Below are 21,031 nucleotides of genomic sequence, written 5' to 3' on the forward strand. Positions count from 1 at the left end.
CATTCTGTCCCTCATTTTGTGGTCTTGCCCTAAGAATACTCCCCTTTGTAGAGATTTCCATAACCTTATCCTAGATATAATAGACATTCACATGGCAGACTCCCCCTTTATATTCCTGTCCCAGCCTGTTCTGGGTTTGTTACAATACACAAAGAACTTAGGGGGTGATTCCGAGTTGTTCGCTCGCTAGCTGCTTTTAGCAGCATTGCACACGCTAGGCCGCCGCCCTCTGGGAGTGTATCTTAGCTTAGCAGAATTGCGAACGAAAGATTAGCAGAATTGCGAATAGAAAATTCTTAGCAGTTTCTGAGTAGCTCGAGACTTACTCACAAATAGCGATCAGTTCAGTCAGTCACGTTCCTGGTTTGACTTCACACACACGCCCAGCGTTCGGCCAGCCATTCCCCCGTTTCTCCATACACTCCCGTGTTTTTCCCTGGCACGCCTGCGTTTTTCCGCACACTCCCAGAAAACGGACAGTTTCCGTCCAGAAACACCCACTTCCTGTCAATCACACTACGATCACTTCAACGATGAAAAATCTTCATTCGGGCGTGAGTACATCTACTAAGTTTTGTGTTAAAATACTAACCGCATGCGCACTGCGAACCATGCGCATTTTTGCCTTAATCGCTCCGTTGCGAAAATCGGCAACGAGCGAACAACTCGGAATGACCCCCTTAATTTGGCTTTTATTAAATTCAGCAAAATGCCAAATACCTGCATAAATAAAACACTCCGAGGTTCCCTCTGTCATGTCTATCATAAATAGGGTTTGTCTAGTATATAGAACGCAACACATCACATATTCAACACATACCCCATATAACATTATGTCCACATGGTAACTTTGGACAATGCACTAGAAGAATTTAAGTATTGATGTTGGGAGTCAATGTTCTTTTTTTTGTATGTTTTATTGTTTTGTTGTTTTGTTTTTTTATAAACGAGTGTTTCACCTTTTTTAACAATGTTCATGAACAGATTTGTTTGCTGTTTGATTCACTCTCCCATACCCCTTTCTAGTTGAAAAAAAAAAAAAATTACATCAAATTTAAAACGGAGATCAGATTTACATTTGAATAAAAATAGGATTTTAATTACCTACTGGTAAATCCTTTTCTCGTAGTCCGTAGAGGATGCTGGGGTCCATATTAGTACCATGGGGTATAGACAGGTCCACCAGGAGCCATTGGCACTTTAAGAGTTTAACAGTGTGGGCTGGCTCCTCCCTCTATGCCCCTCCTACCAGACTCAGTCTAGAAACTGTGCACGAGGAGACGACATACTTCGAGAGAAGGAAATACACAGATAGTGGCGAGATTCATACCAGCTCACACAACAAGGCAAATCCGTCCAACAGACCGGAGAACTCAGCAACAGCAGAAACAGTACTGAAACAGGAACGAACACAGAACTTACCTAGGAACCAGGTAGTGCTGAACCAAATAACCACTGCAGGATAAAGAAGCGCTGGACGGGCGCCCAGCATCCTCTATAGACTACGAGAAAAGGATTAACCGGTAGGTAATTAAAATCCTATTTTCTCTTACGTCCTAGAGGATGCTGGGGTCCATATTAGTATCATGGGGATGTACCAAAGCTCCCAGAACGGGAGGGAGAGTGCGCAGGCTCCTACAGAACAGCTTGACCAAACTTGAGGTCATCAGAGGCCAAAGTATCGAACTTGTAAAACTTAGGGTGTGTTCACACGGTGAGATTCGGGCTATGCCCAATTCTCACTATGCGACAGGGGCCGGGTCGGCACATAGTCCGTAACGCAAGCACATAATGACTGTGCTTGCGATACTGGCTATGTGCGATTTTGGCTAAGTGTCAATTTTGACCATCTCTTCTATAGAGATAGTCAAAATTGACTTGTCTATCTTTTCTTTCGATGCCGACCGCACGGGACCGCGCATCGGCATCGAATCGGGATCGCAAGGTGACTGTCACCTTGCGATCTGCACTAACTTTTCTTCTGATTTTGACTATATAGTCAGAATCGGAAGATAAAATCTCACCGTGTACACACACCCTTAGCAAACATGTTCGAACCAGACCAAGTAGCTGCTCGGCAAAGCTGTAAGGCCGAGACACCCTGGGCAGACGACCAGGAAGAACCCACTTTACGAGTAGAGTGGGGCTTAACCGATTTTGGACACGGCAATCCTACCGTAGAATAGGCATGCTGGATGGTGAACCTGATCCAGAGAGAAATCGACTGCTTAGAAGCAGGACACCCAATTTTCTTGGGATGATCGAGGACAAACAGAAAGTCAGATTTTCTGAGACGATCAGTTCTCTTCACATAAATCTTCAAAGTCCTCACAACATCCAAGGCCTTTGAAGCAATTGAGGAGTCAGTAGCCACTGGCACCACAATAGGTTGGTTGATATGAAAAGCCGACACAACCTTAGGAAGGAACTGTGGACGAGTCCTGAGTTCCGCCCTATCTTCCTGGAAGACCAGATAGGGACTTTTTCAGGACAAGCCCCCAATTCCGACACACGTCGAGCAGAAGCCAAGGCCAACAAAGTTACCGCCTTCCATGTGAGAAACTTGATTTCAGCATCCTGTAGAGGCTCAAACCAATCCGATTGCAGGAACTGCAACACCACATCAAGATCCCATGGAGCCGTTGGCCCCACAAAAGGGGGCTGGATGTGCAGAGCCCCTTTTAAAAAGGTATGAACCTCAGGGAGGACAGCCAATTTTTTTCTGGAAGAAAATGGATTTTGTCTGGACCTTGATGGAGTCCAATCTCAGGCCTAAATCCACACCTGCTTGCAGGAAAAGGAGAAACCGTCCAAGTTGAAACTCCACCGCAGGAAACTTCTTGGATTCACACCAAGACACATACTTTTTCCAAATGGTAATGTTTAGATGTTACCCCCTTCCTAGCCTGTATCAGGGTAGGAATAACCTCGCTTGGAATACCCTTCCGAGCTAAGATCTGGCGCTCAACCGCCATGCCCCTGTAGTAGAAGATCCTCCCGAAGAGGCAGAGGCCTTGGATCTTCCAGCAGTAGATTCAGCAGGTCCGCGTACCAAGACCTCCTTGGCCAGTCCGGAGCAATGAGGATTGCCAGAACCCTTGTTCTTTTTACAAGTTGTAGAACTCTTGGGATAAGAGGAAGTGGAGGGAACACATACACTGACGTGAACACCCACGGCGTTACTAGTGCGTCCACCGCCACTGCCTGTGGGTCTCTCGACCTGGAACAGTACCTGCTCAGCTTCTTGTTGAGGCGGGAGGCCATCATGTCTATGTGAGGAACCCCCCACCAACCGGTTACCTCCTCGAACACCTCTGGGTGAGGCCCCACTCTCCTGGATGGAGATCGTGACTGCTGAGGAAGTCCGCTTCCCAGTTGTCTACTCCCGGAATGAAAATTGCTGACATCGCTACAGCGTGCCTTTCTGCCCAGAGGAGGATCCTTGTCACCTCTAAAATTGCAGCCCTGCTCTTCGTTCCGCCCTGTCAGTTTATGTAGGCCACTGTGGTCACGTTGTCCAACTGCACCTGAACAGCCCGATCCTGTAGAAGGTGTGCCGCTTGAAGAAGGCCATTGTATACGGCTCTTAGTTCCAGGATGTTTATTGTAAGAAGGGATTCCTGACTTGACCACCTTCCTTGGAAGGCTTCCCCTTGAGCGACTGCTCTCCAACCTCTTAGACTTGCATCCGTGGTTAGAAGGATCCAGTCCTGAATCCCGAACCTTCGGCCCTCCAGAAGGTGAGGTAGTTGCAGCCACCAGAGGAGCGAAATCCTTGCTTTCAGCGACAGACGTATCCTGTGGTGCATATGTAGGTGAGATCCCGACCACTGGTAAAGAGATCCAGTTGAAAGGACTGAGCATGAAAACTTCCGTACTGCAGAGCCTCGTAGGAGGCAACCATCTTCCCCAGAAGGCGGATGCACTGATTAATCAATACCCGGGCCGGCTTCAAGACATCACGGACCATTGTTTGAATCACCAACGCTTTCTCCACCGGTAGACACACCCTCTGCACCTCCGTGTCGATCATCCCCAGGAAAGACAGCCTCCTAGTCGGCTCCAGATGAGACTTTGGAAGGTTCAGGATCCAACCGTGCTCCTTGAGCAGATGTGTCGTGAGAGCAATGTATCTTAACAACTTTTCCCTGGACGATGCCTTGATCAGTAGGTCGTCCAGATATGGAATTATGTTCACCCCCTGCTTGCGGAAGAGAACCATCATCTCTGCCATCAACTTGGTGAAGATCCTCGGTGCTGTGGAGAGACCAAATGGCAGTGCCTGAAACTGATAGTGATCGTCTAACAGTGCAAACCTGAGATAAGCCTGATGCGGTGACCAAATGGGAATGTGGAGGTACGCATCCTTGATGTCCAGTGACACCAGGAACACCCCCTCCGTCAGTCCTAAGATAACCGCTCGCAGAGACTCCATTTTGAATTTGAAGTCCCTGAGATAAGAGTTCAATGATTTCAAGTTCAGAATAGGCCTGACCGAACCCTCCGGCTTCGGTACCACAAAAAGGTTTGAATAGTAACCTTTGTTCCACTGAAGAGGTGGAACTGGAACAATGACCTCCGACAATACCAATTTTCGGATAGCATCCAGCAAAATAGCTCTGATTTGAAGAAAAGGTGAGGTGGGAGAGTTTGAAACTAAAAGCCTGTACCCCCGGGACCTAATATCCTGTATCCAGGGATCCAGGCCGGACGACACCCAGACGTGGCTGAAATGCCGGAGTCTCGCTCCCACCTGACCTACTTCCAGGCTGCGTGGTCCACCGTCATGCTGAGGACTTTGAGGCACCAGAAGCAGGCTTTTGGTCCTGGGAACCTGCGGGAGCAGGCTTTTTGGATTTGGCACGACCACCTCTAAAGAAGGTGCGAGAGGGCTTGTTCTTTCTAGTCCTATTGGGCCGAAAGGACTGTGACGTGTTGGGAGAAAAAGGCTTCTTCGTAGCCGGTGCAGCTGAGGGGACTTACCTGCTGTAGCTGTAGCAATCCACGCATCCAGCGCCTCCCCAAACAGAGTCTGACCTGTATAGGGTAGGCTCTCCACACTTTTCCTGGATTCCGCTTCCGCAGATCATTGGCGCAGCCAGAGACCCCTGCGAGCCGAGACGGACATGGAGGAGATCCCCGATCCTTCATGTATTCCACCAGAAACACTGCAGAATCCTGAATGTTACATAAAAACAAATCAACGTCACCTTTATCCATCGTAGTCAAGTCCTCCTGCAGAGTGATTGACCACTTTGCTATTGCTTTTGAAATCCATGCACGGGCAATAGTAGGCAGCAGTATCGCCCCTGAAGCCGTGTATATGGATTTGAGCGTAGCATCCACCTTGCGATCTGCCGGGTCTTTCAACGCGGTAGATCCCGGGACAGGCAAAACCACTTGTTTTGACAGCCTGGAAACAGAGGCGTCAACTATAGGTGGGTACTCCCATTTTTTCCTATCGTCCTCCGGGAAGGGAAAAGCAACCAGAACCCTTTTAGGGATCTGGAATTTTTTCTCTGGGTTTTCCCAGGCCTTTTCAAAAATGGCATTTAATTCCTTAGAAGCAGGGAAGGTGAGAGGGGCTTTCTTACAGTCTGTGAAAAAAGCCTCCTCAACCTGCTCAGGAGGTGTGTCAGAAATATTTAACACATGCCGCATGGCCTCAATCATCAACTGCACCCCCTTAGCAAACGATGCCATCCCCCTTGACACATCCCCATCACCGTCTGCTGTGTCAGAATTGGTATCCATGTCATCCTGCATAATTTGGGCAAGAGCACGTTTGTGAGAATGTACCACAGGGAGCCCCGGGGGAGCAGTATCGGACCATACTGCCAAAGAGGACTGCAATACCTGAGTTGCATGCTCAGTCCTTGCAACCCTTTCAGAAATCTGAGAAATAGCCCCCCTAAGAGAGGCTAACCACTCCGGTTCCCTAGCCGGGATCTGCGCTACAACAGTGCAATCCTGATTACATGGGATGAGATCTTCCTGAGAAAATATATCCTCTGCAGCATATGAGACAGAGTCTCCAGACATGGTTGCTTGCACACCCCACATACACACAGGATACAGGGCAGAGGTCTCCCCCCCAAGAATGGCAGAGAGACACAGAGATTGGAGCCAACCCACACACCGCGCTATACAGGTATAGGGAGACCCTTAACCAGCGCTGTGTCCCTTAATAGATGACACAGTCTATACACAGCCTCCCCTCCCTTCTACAACCCCCTGGTACCGTATAGATATCTGGAGTTGCTCTGGAGAGACTGCTCTTCACAGGCAGCGTGTCTGCAGGCAGGAAAATGGCGCTGAACGCTGCTGGTCCGCTCTGAGAAGCTCCGCCCCCTTAATGGCGCTGTATTCCCGCTCTTCCAAGATTATACTGGTCTGAGGATTTTCTGCTGGCTGAGATCCGAGGACCCTGACAGGCTTTCTGGTCAGTGTAGGGTTAAGGCGCTGGCTCAGGGCGCCCCTCATATCGCCGCACCATGTACTGCTGATCCCCCGGAGCGCAGTCAGTACTGCGCACCCTACCCTGTAGCCGCCATCTTCACATCGGCTCCCCGCTTGCCAGGGAGCCGATGACTCACTCGCCACACTTCAGCTCTGCAAGGGGATGGTGGCATGCTGCTGGGGTGAGCATTCCCCTACGGCGGGGAGCGGTCTATCCTTTCTGGAACTCAGTGTCCAGTCAGCGGAGACAGTGGCTCAGACCCCGCAGGGCAGACACTGCTATCCCCCTCAGTCCCTCGCTGAAGGGAGGCTGTTGCCAGCAGCCTCCCTGTAAAATAATAAACTCTAAAAAAAACTTTTACTAAAGAAGCTCTGTAGAGATCCCCTAGCTGTGACCGGCTCCTCCGGGCACATTTTCTAAACTGAGTCTGGTAGGAGGGGCATAGAGGGAGGAGCCAGCCCACACTGTTAAACTCCTAAAGTGCCAATGGCTCCTGGTGGACTCGTCTATACCCCATGGTACTAATATGGACCCCAGCATCCTCTAGGACGTAAGAGAAATATAATTCCAATTCTCTATAAAAAATAATTGAAAACTGAAAGCTCAGCACATGTAAGAGATGAATACTGTTCTACCAGGACTCAAGTATAATGTGCTCCAATCATGTCTGAAACATACCTAAAAATAGACTGTAGAAATGGCTGTGTGTGTGAAAGGATTACTGTCATGGATATATGATAAAGATTACCTGACAAATAACATTGCAGCTTAATCACTAACAAATTCTACATCTGCAGGATACTGAGCTTGAGTCATTCACTTAAGCGTTAACTGATGTCTATATGTAAATTTTTACTTTTACACCTGAAGAAGGATCTCTGCTTGATATATACTGTACTTTGGCTTTCCCAATATATCCCGTAGTATACTAAAGGTTGCAAGTTTTCCCACCTTCACCTAACATTCTGAGTGAGGCAGTTTGCTTGAGCAGTTCCATCTGATTACGGTTTGCACTTGAGCATCAGCAAAAGATTCATTTTAGTGGTTCTCATTATTGCTGAATTGTCTTCATGAGTTTACTGTCATACTTACCAATCTGACTCCTTTTCACAATCTTATAACAGTCTGCTGATGCTTTCCCACTTATTTTCCAATTGCAATTGCATGGGCTAAATTAATTCACTGATGCTGAAACTTCCATGATCTCATTGCTAAAGCACGACAGATTGATATACATGTTACTGCACGACAACATGTATGCTTGTCTATTGCATATACTCCAAGACTAAGGTGTGTATTCAACTGATGTCTGATCCTTTCCGACGGAAAAGATCCAACATTTAATTATTCAATAAGCGGCGCTGTTCCCGACAATGCCAATCCGACTTTTTTTAAAGTCAGATTGACATGGTCGGAAACGGGGCTAAAATCCTGTCGGATTTGGCCGTGAATCCGACAAAACACATGGATCCGCGGCTTATCCGCCGGTCCACGTGCTTTCCGACAAGGCGGATTTTCTGACTTGTCGGATAAACGGGAGTATGACTGAATAGGTCGAATCTGGATTCGACCTAAAACTCCTGTTTATCCGACAAGTCGGGAAATCAGAGTTGAATTGAATATAGCCCTAAATGTACATCATGCTTAATATAGGAACATGAGACCGTAATATACACAGAATATGCAGATTATGCCAGAACATTGGAAGAAAGAATTTGGATAGGTATTGGAATGCTAAATTATGCAACTGATTATTATTGTAAAAATAAAAATTTAATTAGGCTATAATTATTTAAACTTAAACATAATTTAAAAGACAATACTAGCAAAAAACGAGGTCAGCACAAATCGATATTAATGAATATGAGTACCAGCAATATTATAAATAACCAAATAGATTGTGGATGGGGAATGCAGTTAGGGTGCAAAATAGTTAATATGTAACAGAAATCACGCAATGCTAAATGAGAACATGGTTTCATAAATAAATATGTTATAAACTAATGGTAGTCCAAATATTTTGTATTGGTGATTAATGAATACAATATCCCTTTCAGACATAAGCCAAAACACCAGGTTAAACCGGGTCCGGCTTATGCCAGAAAGGTCAACCATGGCTGACAGTCCAGGGTCTGTGCCCCTTCAATTGACCAGGGTTATTCCCAGGAATTGAAAATCGGGTCAGTGCCCAAGCTTGTGTGTGAAAGGTATGACCTGGGTCATGCCTAAAAGAAATTCATTGGTTGGGAACAGTAGCGCTTAGAGATGACATCATCTCCAAGTGCTCATTGCAAGCCAGAGGACTCGGGTCACTGGAACACCGGGGACCGGTAAGAAGGGTGACGACCCAGGAATAACCCAGGTCATCACCCATGTGTAAGTACAAAAAACCCCGGCTTCAACCTGTGTCTCAGGTTCAAGCCGGGGTTTTAAGACTGAAAGGTATATAAAATAGCTCTTTGTTACCTATACAATTGTACTATCTGTGTTTTATTACTTTGCTAAGCATCTGACAGACAGTAGTCTGCACCATATTTTTACCACTGGGATCACTTTATATTTATTTTTTTATTTATAGATAATTTGTTATTGCACTTAATACAACCTGACAGTACGGTTGCGTGGTGGTTAGCATTACTGCCTCACAGCACTGAGGTCATAAATTCTATTCCTGGACAAGACCCTATCTGTGTGGAGTCTATATGTCCACCCAGTGGTTGCATACGTTTCCCTAGGTACTCGGTTTTTACCCACACTCCAAACAACAAACCAGTGGGCTAATTGGCTTCTGACAGAAAGTAACTCTAGTGTGTATGGTTGTCTACAAGATAAGGACTATAGATTGTAAGCTTATCGGTCAACAGTCCTGGTGACTGATCTTGTTGTGAGATCGACCATTCAATATCAGTAATATACAGAGACAGCATGTTTGCACTGCAACTAGCTCATATATAGGCTGCATGCCTCTAGCAGGAACTACACTTCAGCACTGCTGCAGCACAAAAGAGAACACATATATCCTACGCACAAACCAGCCACAATGTGGCTCGCCATCACCATACAATAGTATGAAGCGCTACAGTCATCAGACTCCAATAAAGTGAAAATTTCGGACTTTGATTGTGAGAATTGACACCATGGATTTTGCAAAGTGAAATGGAAAGGAGGGCATCCCATGCTTCTATTAATCGCTCTCCCCATATAGGATATGTTGAAGCTGTATCGAAATTAACCAGGGGTACCGCTGGGGAAATCTATGAATAGGAGGAAGCAGTGAAAAGCCCTGTTATCACTGATAAAGGGCTTTTCACTGCTCCGTAAATAGACCCTTATTTGTACAATACCTTACAGGTGTACATGAACATGTGGAAATGGGGCATTTTATGTAAAGTATAAAATAGTAACCCGTTCATCGTATTCACTCTGGTCTTCTACAAGTTAGGAAAGCAAACGTTTCATTGATGTGCTAGGGCTTTGTGAATATGTGTAAGGGGACTGATGATCTCTATACCTGCAATGTTATTTTGTTTTGCTGTGGTCACTTTTGGACCGCTGTTTGTTTGGCATGTGATGGGAGGAGCCATGCATAACGCGCTCACCTGAAATAACGTTCAGTATTACATGATCCAGTCACACTTCCCACAACAATACCATTTTCCTACCTGGAAGTCTTGATCATCAATTCCGAACCTCTCCCTCAGATTTCGGAAGACCATGGGACAATATTCTTTAAATTTAAAGTGGCTGGGCATGTTTTCTCTGAAATGTAAATAGGATATGGTTAGAACCATTGTGTGAAATAAGAGAATGAAGCAGGATGAATGGTATTTGCAGATCTAATCAATATTTAAATAAAAAAAAGGATTTTAATTACCTACCGGTTAATCCTTTTCTCGTAGTCCGTAGAGGATGCTGGGGTTCCATTTAGTACCATTGGGTATAGATGGGTCCCTTGGGAGACATGGGCACTTTAAGAGTTTAATAGTGTCGGCTGGCTCCTCCCTGTATGCCCCTCCTACCAGACTCAGTCTAGAAACTGTGCCCAAGGAGACGGACATACTTTGAGAGAAGGAAATACACAGATAGTGGTGAGATTCACACCAGCTCACACCTAATTGAAAAACCATGCCAAACAGCATGCAACATGAAGAACCCATACTAACCAGCATGCAACATGAAGAAACTATGCTAACCAGCATACAACATGAAGAAACCATGCTAAGCAGCATGAAACATGAAGAACCCATACTAACCAGCATGCAACATGAAGAAACCATGCTAACCAGCAGGAAACATGAAGAAATAGACGTTATGGTAAGAACTTACCGTTGATAACGTGATATCTCTTATGTCCACAGGTATCCACAGGATAACATTGGGATATGGTTGAGCGACAGCGGAAATGGCACCAACACGGTCACGAGCTTTCTGGCCTCCCAGGATGCATCGGGGCCTTCACCATATAGTCCAATCTTGGAATCGGCAAGCCGCCGTAGAATAGGCATGCTGGATAGTAAGCCCGATCCAGCGAGAAAACGTCTGCTTAGAAGCAGGACCCACAATCTTGTTGGGATCAAAACAGACAAACAGTGCGTCCGAATACCTGTGACGAGAAGTTCTCTACACATATACCCTCAAAGCCCACACAACAACCAAGAACTTTCAGGGAAATTGAGGTATCAGTAGCCACTGGCACCACAATAGGTTGGTTAATATGAAAACCGACACAACCTTTGGAAGAAAGTGCTGACGCGATCGGAGCTCAGCTCTATCCTCATGGAAAAACAAATAGGGGCTCTTGTGCGACAATGCTCCCAATACTGACACACGACCTGCAGATGCCAATGCCAACAGTGTGACCGCCTTCCAAGTAAGAAACCTTACGTCCACCTCCTGTAAAGGCTCGAACTAATCCGATTGCAGGAACTGCAGTACCACATGAAGATCCCGAGGTGCTGTAGGAGGCACAAAGGGTGGTTGGATGTGCAGAACCTCTTCAAGAATGTCTGAGCCTCCGGGAGGGCAACCAAATGTTTCTGGAAGAAAATGGACAAGGCTGAAATCTGGACCTTTATAGAGCCCAAGCGTAGGCCCACATCCACACCTGCTTGTAGAAAGAGAAACCGTCCCGGTTGAAACTCCACCGCAGGAAATTTCTTGGATTCACACCAAGACACATACCTTTTCCAAATCCGATGGTAATGTTGAGACGTTACTCCCTTCCCAGCCTGTATCAGCGTAGGAATGACCTTTCTTCGGAATGCCCTTCTGAGCCAAGATCTGGCGTTCAACCTCCATGCCGTCAAACGTAGTCAAACGAACGGCCCCTGTTGAAGAAGGTCCTCGCAAAGAGGAAGAGGCCTCGGATCCCCCAGGAGTAATTCCAGAAGATCCGTGTACCAAGCCCTGCTTGGCCAGTCCGGAGCAATGAGGATCGCCTGAACTCATGTTCTTTTTATTAGTTTGAGAATCCTTGGGATGAGTGGAAGTGGAGGGAACAACTACACCGAGTGGAACACCCACAGAGGTACCAGTGCTTCCACCGCCGGTGGGTCTCTCGACCTGGAACAGTATCTACGAAGCTTCTTGTTGAGGCGAGAGGCCATCGTGTCTACCTGAGAGACACCCTATCGGCTCGTCACCTCGTCACCTCTGCGAACACCTGGACGGAGATCGTGTCTGTTGAGGAAGTCCGCTTCCCAGTTGTCCACTCCCGGAATGAAGATTGCTGACAGCGCCACCGTGTGCATTTCTGCCCAGAGGATTCTTGTTACCTCCGATATTGTCGCTCTGCTCTTCGTTCCGCCCTGTTGGTTTAAGTAGGACACCGCTGTTACATTGTCCGACTGAAGCTGAATGGCTTGATCTTGTAGAAGATGAGCCGCTTGTAGAAGGCCGTTGTATATGGCCCTTAGTTCCAGAATGTGCATCGGAAAGATGGTGTCCAGACTTGACCACTTTCCTCGGAAGTTATCCCCTTGGGTGACCGCTCCCCAACCTCTGAGACTTGCATCCGTGGTTAGAATGATCCAATTCCGAATCCCGAACCTGCGGCCCTCTAGAATGTGAGAAGATTGCAGCCACCAGAGGAGTGAAATCCTGGCTGTCGGCAACAGATGTATCCGCTTGTGCATGTGAAGATGTGATCCTGACCATTAGTCCAGGAGATCCAGTTGGAAAGACCGTGCATGGAAACTTCCATACTGTCGAGCCTCATAGGAGGAAACCATCTTCCCCAGAAGGCGAATGCACTGATGAACAGATACCCGGGCTGGCCTCAGGACATCCCGGACCATTCATTGGATCACCAACGCTTTCTCCACCAGTAGAAACACCCTCTGCACTTCCATGCCTAGAATCATCGCCAGGAAGGAACGCATCCTCGTCAGCTCCAAATGTGAAATTGGAAGGTTCAGGATCCACCTAAGATCCTGGGAGAGTTTATTCGAGAGAGTAACACTCTGTAACAACATCTCCCTGGAGGACGTTAAGATCGTCCAGAGATGGAATTATGTCCACTCCCTGTTTGTTGGGTTAGGAGCATAATCGCTGCCATGGCCTTGTAGAAACCAAGTGCAGTGTCTGGAACTGGAAGTGACATTGTTGTAGTGCAACCTTAGACAGGACTGGAGAGGTGGCCAGACTGGAATGTGAAGGTACGCACCCCTGATATCCCGGGATACCAGGAATTCCCCTATATCTCGACCTGGGATCACCGCACTCAGACTTCATCCTCAATTGAACACCCACCAGTAGGGGTTCAATGACCTTAGGCTTGAATAGTAACCCCTGTTATGTAGATGAGGTGGAACTGGAATAATGACATTTGTTTGTCAAATGTTTGAATAGCTTCCAGCAGTATTGTACTTTCTGCCTGATAAGCTAGCAAGCCTGATTTGAAGAATCTGTGAGGCGAGAGTACTAGAAACTTTAGTCTGCACCCCTGGGCAACCTAACTTATCCCAGGGGTCTAGGCAGGATATCGCCCAGATGTATTACTGAAATCTTTTTAGTTTCGCTCCCACCTGCCTGATCCCCAGGCAGTGAGGTCCACAGTCAAAACGAAGGTTTTGAGAAGGCAGAACCTGAAATCCGTTCCTGGGAACCTGGCGGTGCAGGTATTCTGGATTTTCCCCAACGTCCTTTAAAGGAAGTGGAGGAACCTTTGTATTTATGTTTACACCTTGCGGTTCGAAGGGAGTGCCGTGTAGGATTTCTGCTCTGTGCAGCTGCGGAAGGAAGATATGTCGACTTACCCGCAGTTGGCTTGGATATTCACGTATCCAATGCATCCCAACAGGCCTCACCTGTGAAGGGCTGACTCGCCATACCTGTCTTGGATTCTGTATCCGCAGTCCATTGGTGTAGCCACCATCTCTAAACTGCCAGAGCAGTGGTCCCCGCGTTACGCAGGCCAATCTCCTTCATGGCCTCCAGCCCTGAAGCCTGTAGAATCCTGTATGTGACATAGAAACAAGTAAATGTCACTCCTACACAGAGAATCTAAATCATCAAGTAAGGAGCCTGACCACGTTACTATAGCCCCAGAGATCTACACAATGGGGGTAATTCCAAGTTGATCGCAGCAGGATTTTTGTAAGCAATTGGGCAAAACCATGTGCACTGCAGGGGAGGCAGATATAACATGTGCAGAGAGAGTTAGATTTGGGTGGGGTGTGTTCAATCTGCAATCTAATTTGCAGTGTAAAAATAAAGCAGCCAGTATTTACCCTGCACAGAAATAAAATAACCCACCCAAATCTTACTCTTTCTGCACGTTATATCTGCCTCCCCTGCAGTGCACACGGTTTTGCCCAATTGCTATCAAAAATCCTGCTGTGATCAACTTGGAATTACCCCCAATAGTGGGTCTCTGAATTCACACCTGTAGCAGTGTACAGTATTAGAGAGTAGTCTGAATCTGCAATCAGCTAAATCCTTTATGGAGGTTGTACCCGGGACAGGTAACATAACCTTCTTTGACAATCTAGATACTCTTTAGGGATTTGGATCATATCTCTGGGTGTATGCAGGTTTTCCCAAATAAGGAGTGTAACTCCCTAACTGCGGGGAAGGCAACCGAGGGGTCCTTTATTACATTAAAATAAGATACCTCATCCCTAATAGTCTCTCATATGTCATGCATTATGTGGGCAAGTGTACGCTTGTTAGGGTACATAGTAGGGGTGAGAGGCACAGCTGTGTCCCCAGACGTCTCAAAAAAATGTGCCCGGAGGAGCCGGTCACAGCTAGGGGAGCTCTTAGGAGTTTTTCCAGTTTTATTATTTTCTGAGTTTAGTTAGGTACAGACAGGCTGCTGGCAACAGCCTCCCTGCTTCGTGGGACTTAGGGGGGGGAGTAGGAACCAACTCTTGAAGTTAATGGTTCTCTATCTCCGCTGACAGGACACTGAGCTCCTGAGGGTGCTGATCGCAAGCCCACGAGGAGACTGCTCACTCCCGCAGCACGGCTGCCACCCCCTAACAGAGCCAGAAGAAAGAAGAGTGGTGAGTACAGCCCCGGCGGCCAGGGAAGTGGGAATGGCGGCACAAGGGTGGGAGCGCAGCTCTGACAGGCTGCGCTCCAGAAGGCTCAGCGGCACTTGGTGTACAGCGCTGTGAGCGGCGTCCTGGGCTAGCGCAAACACCCTACACTGCTCAAAGACTGCTAACAGGGACTAATCCCGCTGTTGGCAACAAGATACCTCAGGCCAGTATAATACAATTTGTGCGGGAAGCCGCGCGCCATTACAGTGGGCGGGGCTTCTCCTCAGAACGGATCCAGCACTCACCAACGCCATTTTCTCCCTGCAGAAGACGCTGACAGGGAGCGCTGCCCTCCACATACACTGCAGTAACGATGTGTTATAGATAAGGGGGGAGTGAAATTAGGTACTAGCTACCCTGTTAAGGTTAAGCTAGTCAGAGGGGTTTTTATCAAGCCTATATGGGCGCGGTGTGGCTGGCTCCTTGTACTCTGTGACTCTCTGAAAGTACTCTGGGGGGAAACTGTGATCACAATTTCCTGTGTGTGTGTAACCCACTTTACCATAAGGGACCTTGTCCTGTACTGCAGAATGTATATCTTCTCCTGGGGAGTCTATACCATGTGCAAAACTACAAATATCAGGCTTCTGGGGCAGAACTCCCGGGGGTGGCCTCCATAAGGTGTACTATAATGTATATTTCTCTGACGTCCTAAGTGGATGCTGGGACTCCGTAAGGACAATGGGGATTAGCAGCTCCGCAGGACTAAAGAAAGCTTTAGGACTACCTGGTGTGCACTGGCTCCTCCCACTAAGACCCTCCTCCAGACCTCAGTTAGGATACTGTGCCCGGAAGAGCTGACACAATAAGGAAGGATTTTGAATCCCGGGTAAGACTCATACCAGCCACACCAATCACACCGTATAACTCGTGATACTATACCCAGTTAACAGTATGAAATATAACTGAGCCTCTCAACAGATGGCTCAACAATAACCCCTTAGTTAGGCAATAACTATAAACAAGTATTGCAGACAATCCGCACTTGGGATGGGTGCCCAGCATCCACTACGGACTACGAGAAATAGATTTACCGGTGAGTAAAATCTTATTTTCTCTGACGTCCTAAGTGGATGCTGGGACTCCGTAAGGACCATGGGGATTATACCAAAGCTCCCAAACGGGCGGGAGAGTGCGGATGACTCTGCAGCACCGAATGAGCAAACTCTAGGTCCTCCTCAGCCAGGGTATCAAACTTGTAGACTCTTACAAAAATGTTTTAACCCGACCAAGTAACCGCTCGGCAAAGTTGTAAAGCCGAGACCCCTCGGGCAGCCGCCCAAGAAGAGCCCACTTTCCTCGTGGAATGGGCTTTTACAGATTTAGGGTGCGGCAGTCCAGCCGCAGAATGTGCAAGTTGAATCGTGCTACAGATCCAGCGAGCAATCGTCTGCTTAGAAGCAGGAGCACCCAGCTTGTTGGGTGCATACAGGAGAAATAGCGAGTCAGTTTTCCTGACTCCAGCTGTCCTGGAAACATATACTTTTCAGGGCCCTAACTACGTCCAGTAACTTGGAATCCTCCAAGTCCCAAGTAGCCGCAAGCACCACAATAGGTTGGTTCACATGAAAAACTGATACCACCTTAGGAAGGAATTGGGAACGAGTCCTCAATTCCGCCTTATCCATATAAAATATAAAATACAGATAAGGGCTTTTGTATGACAAAGCCGCCAATTCTGATACCCGCCTGGCCGACGCCAAGGCCCACAGAATTACCACTTTCCACGTGAGGTATTATAGCTCCACGGATTTAAGTGGCTCAACCCAATGCGACTTCAGGAAATCTAACACCACGTTGAGATCCCACGGTGCCACTGGAGGCACAAACGGGGGCTGACTATGCAGCACTCCCTTAACAAAAGTCTGAACTTCAGGCAGTGAAGCCAGTTCAATTTTGGAAGAAAATCGATAGAGCCGAAATCTGGACCTTAATGGAACCCAATTTTAGGCCCATAGTCACCTCTGACTGTAGGAAGTGCAGAAATCGACCTAGCTGAAATTTCTCCTTTGGGGCCTTCCTGGCCTCACAGTACGCAAGATATTTCCGCCATATGCGGTGATAATGGTTTGCGTTCACTTCTTTCCTAGCTTTAAATAGCGTAGGGATAACTTCCTCCGGAATTCCCTTTTCCTTCAGGATCCGGCGTTCAACCGCCATGCCGTCAAACGCAGCCGCGGTACGTCTTGGAACAGACAGGCCCCCTGCTGCAGCAGGTCCTGTCTGAGCGGCAGAGGCCATGGGTCCTCTGAGATCATTTCTTGGAGTTCTGGTTACCAAGCTCTTCTTGGCCAACCCGGAACAATGAGTATAGTTCTTACTCCTCTCCTTCTTATTATTCTCATTACCCTGGGTAAGAGAGGCAGAGAAGGGAACACATGCACCGACTGGTACACCCACGGTGTTACCAGAGCGTCCACAGCTATCGCCTGAGGGTCCTTGACCTGGCGCAATATCTTTGTAACTTTTAGTTGAGGCGGGACGCCATCATGTCCACCTGTGGCCTTTCCCAACGGTGTACAATCATTTGGAAGACTTCTGGATGAAGTCCCCACTCTCCCGGGTGGAGGTCGTGTCTTCTGAGAAAGTCTGCTTCTCAGTTGTCCACTCCGGGAATGAACACTGCTGACAGTGCTAACACATGATTTTCCGCCCACCGGAGAATCCTTGTGGCTTCTGCCATCGCCATCCTGCTTCTTGTGCCGCCCTGTCGGTTTACATGAGCGACCGCCGTGATGTTGTCTGACTGGATCAGCACCGGCCCGTTTTGAAGCAGGGGTCTAGCCTGACTTAGGGCATTGTAAATGGCCCTTAGTTCCAGAATATTTATGTGTAGGGAAGTCTCCTGACTTTTCCATAGCCTTGGAAGTTTCTTCCCTGTGTGACTGCCCCCCCAGCCTCGAAGGCTGGCATCCATGGTCACCAGGACCCAGTCCTGTATGCCGAATCTGCGGCCCCCTAAAAGATGAGCACTCTGCAGCCACCACAACAGCGACACCCTGGCCCTTGGAGACAGGGTTATCCGCCGATGCATCTGAAGATGCGACCCGGACCACTTGTCCAACAGATCCCACTGGAAAATCCTTGCATGGGACCTGGCAAATGGAATTTCTTCGTAAGAAGCTACCATCCTTCCCAGGGCTCGCGTGCATTGATGCACCGACACCTGTATACGTGTTAGGAGGTCTCTGTCTAGAGACGACAACTCCTTGGACTTCTCCTCCGGGAGAAACCCTCTTTATCCTGTTCTGTGTCCAGAACCATACCCAGGAACAGTAGACGCGTCGTAGGAACCAGCTGCGACTTTGGAATATTCAGAATCCAGCCGTGCTGTTGTAGCACTTCCCGAGATAGTGCTAATCCGACGAACAACTGCTCCCTGGACCTCGCCTTTATAAGGAGATCGTCCAAGTACGGGACAATTATTTCAGCCATTACCTTTGTAAATACCTCGGTGCCGGGGACAGACCAACGGCAACGTCTTGGAATCGGTAATGACAATCCTGTACCACAATTTTGAGGTACTCCTGGTGAAAAGGGTAAATAGGGACATGCAGGTAAGCATCCTTGATGTCCAGTGATACCATGAAATTCTCCAGGCTTGCAATAATCGCCCTGAGCGATTCCATTTTGAACTTGAACCTTCGTATATAAGTGTTCAAGGCTTTCAATTTTAGAATGGGTCTCACCGAACCGTCTGGTTTCGGTACCACAACATTTTGGAATAGTAACCCCGGCCTTGTTGAAGGAGGGGTACCTTGATTTCACCTGCTGGAAGTACAGCTTGTGAATTGCCGCCAGTACTACCTTTCTCCGAGGGCAGCAGGCAAGGCTGATGTGAGGTAACGGCGAGGGGGAGTCGCCTCGAACTCCAGCCTGTATCCCTGTGATACTATTTGCAGAACCTAGGGATCCACCTGTGGGCAAGCCCACTGGTCCCTGAAGTTCCCGAGACGCGCCCCTACCGCACCTGTCTCCACCTGTGGAGCCCCAGCGTCTTGCGGTGGACTCAGAGGAAGCGGGGGAAGATTTTTGATCCTGGGAACTGGCTGCTGGTGCAGCTTTTTCCTTCTTCCCTTGTTTCTGTGCAGAAAGGAAGCGCCTTTGACCCGCTTGCTTTTCTGAAGCCGAAAGGACTGTACCTGAAAATACGGTGCTTTCTTAGGCTGTGAGGAAACCTGAGGTAAAAAATTTTCTTCCCAGCTGTTGCTGTGGATACGAGGTCCCAGAGACCATCCCCAAACAATTCCTCACCCTTATAAGGCAGAATCTCCATGTGCCTTTTACAGGCAGCATCACCTGTCCACTGCCGGGTTTCTAATACCCTCCTGGCAGAATGGACATTGCATTAATTCTGGATGCCAGCCGGCAAATATCCCTCTGTGCATCCTTTATATATAAGACGACGTCTTTAATATGCTCTATGTTAGCAAAATATTATCCCTGTCTTAGATTATTAATATTATCTGACAGGGTATCAGACCACGCTGCAGCAGCACTATTTATGCTGAGGCAATTGCAGGTCTCAGTATATAACCTGAGTGTGTATATACAGACTTCAGGATAGCCTCCTGCTTTTTATCAGCAGGCTCCTTCAAGGTGGCCGTATCCTAAGACGGCAGTGCCACCTTTTTTGACAAACGTGTGAGCGCCTTATCCACCCTAAGGGATATCTCCCAACGTGACCTATCCTCTGGTGGGAAAGGGTACGCCATCAGTAACTTTTTAGAAATTACCAGTTTCTTATCGGGGGAACCCACGCTTCTTTACACACTTCATTCATTCATCTGATGGGGGAACAAAACACTGGCTGCTTTTTCTCCCCAATAAATAAAACCCCTTTTATGTGGTACTTGGGTTCATGTCAGAAATGCGTAACACATTTTTCGTTGCCGAGATCATGTAACGGATGTTCCTAGTGGATTGTGTATATGTCTCAACCTCGTCGACACTGGAGTCAGACTCCGTGTCGACATCTGTGTCTGCCATCTGAGGTAACGGGCGTTTTTTGAGCCCCTGATGGCCTTTGAGACGCCTGGGCAGGCGCGGGCTGAGAAGCCGGCTGTCCCACAGCTGTTACGTCATCCAGCCTTTTATGTAAGGTGTTGACATTGTCGGTTAATACCTTCCACCTATCCATCCACTCTGGTGTCGGCCCCACAGGGGGCGACATCCCATTTATCGGCCTCTGCTCCGCCTCCACGTAACCTTCCTCATCCAACATGTCGACACAGCCGTACCGACACACCGCACACACACAGGGAATGCTCTGACTGAGGACAGGACCCCACAAAGTCCTTTGGAGAGACAGAGAGAGAGTATGCCAGCACACACCAGAGCGCTATATAATGCAGGGATTAACACTATAACTGAGTGATTTTTCCCCCAATAGCTGCTTGTATACATATATTGCGCCTAAATTTAGTGCCCCCCCCCCTCTCTTTTTAACCCTTTGAGCCTGAAAACTACAGGGGAGAGCCTGGGGAGCTGTCTTCCAGCTGCACTGTGAAGAAAAAATGGCGCCAGTGTGCTGAGGGAGAAGCCCCGCACCTTTTTCGGCGGACTTTTCTCCCGCTTTTTTATGGATTCTGGCAGGGGTAATTTATCACATATATAGCCCTGGGACTATATATTGTGATGATTTGCCAGCCAAGGTGTCTTATATTGCCCTCAGGGCGCCCCCCCCCAGCGCCCTGCACCCATCAGTGACCGGAGTGTGAGGTGTACATGAAGAGCAATGGCACACAGCTGCAGTGCTGTGCGCTACCTTGGTGAAGACCGAAGTCTTCTGCCGCCGATTTTCCGGAATCTTTATGCTTCTGGCTCTGTAAGGGGGGCGGCAGCGCGGCTCCGGGAACGAACACCAAGGTCGGGTCCTGCGGTCGATCCCTCTGGAGCTAATGGTGTCCAGTAGCCTAAGAAGCCCAAACTACCACCTGTTAGGTAGGTTCGCTTCTTCTCCCCTTAGTCCCTCGCTGCAGTGAGTCTGTTGCCAGCAGATCTCACTGTAAAATAAAAAACCTAA

The 21,031-nt window shown here is 48.0% G+C and overlaps 1 protein-coding gene across 4 annotated transcripts in view; it reads right to left on the reverse strand.

Annotated features, from left to right (window-relative positions):
* The window catches only part of LOC134927318 (phosphatidylinositol 5-phosphate 4-kinase type-2 alpha), a 261,728-nt gene that overhangs the window by 90,658 nt on the left and 150,039 nt on the right, over nt 1-21,031 (reverse strand). For all 4 annotated transcript variants that reach the window (XM_063921582.1, XM_063921581.1, XM_063921583.1 and 1 more), the window contains one exon: nt 10,123-10,219. In XM_063921582.1, coding sequence (XP_063777652.1) covers nt 10,123-10,219 — 97 coding nt within the window. The remainder of the gene's footprint in view (nt 1-10,122; nt 10,220-21,031) is intronic.

This window comes from Pseudophryne corroboree, chromosome 5 (genome assembly GCF_028390025.1).
Source record: "Pseudophryne corroboree isolate aPseCor3 chromosome 5, aPseCor3.hap2, whole genome shotgun sequence".
Classification (NCBI taxonomy): domain Eukaryota; kingdom Metazoa; phylum Chordata; class Amphibia; order Anura; family Myobatrachidae; genus Pseudophryne; species Pseudophryne corroboree.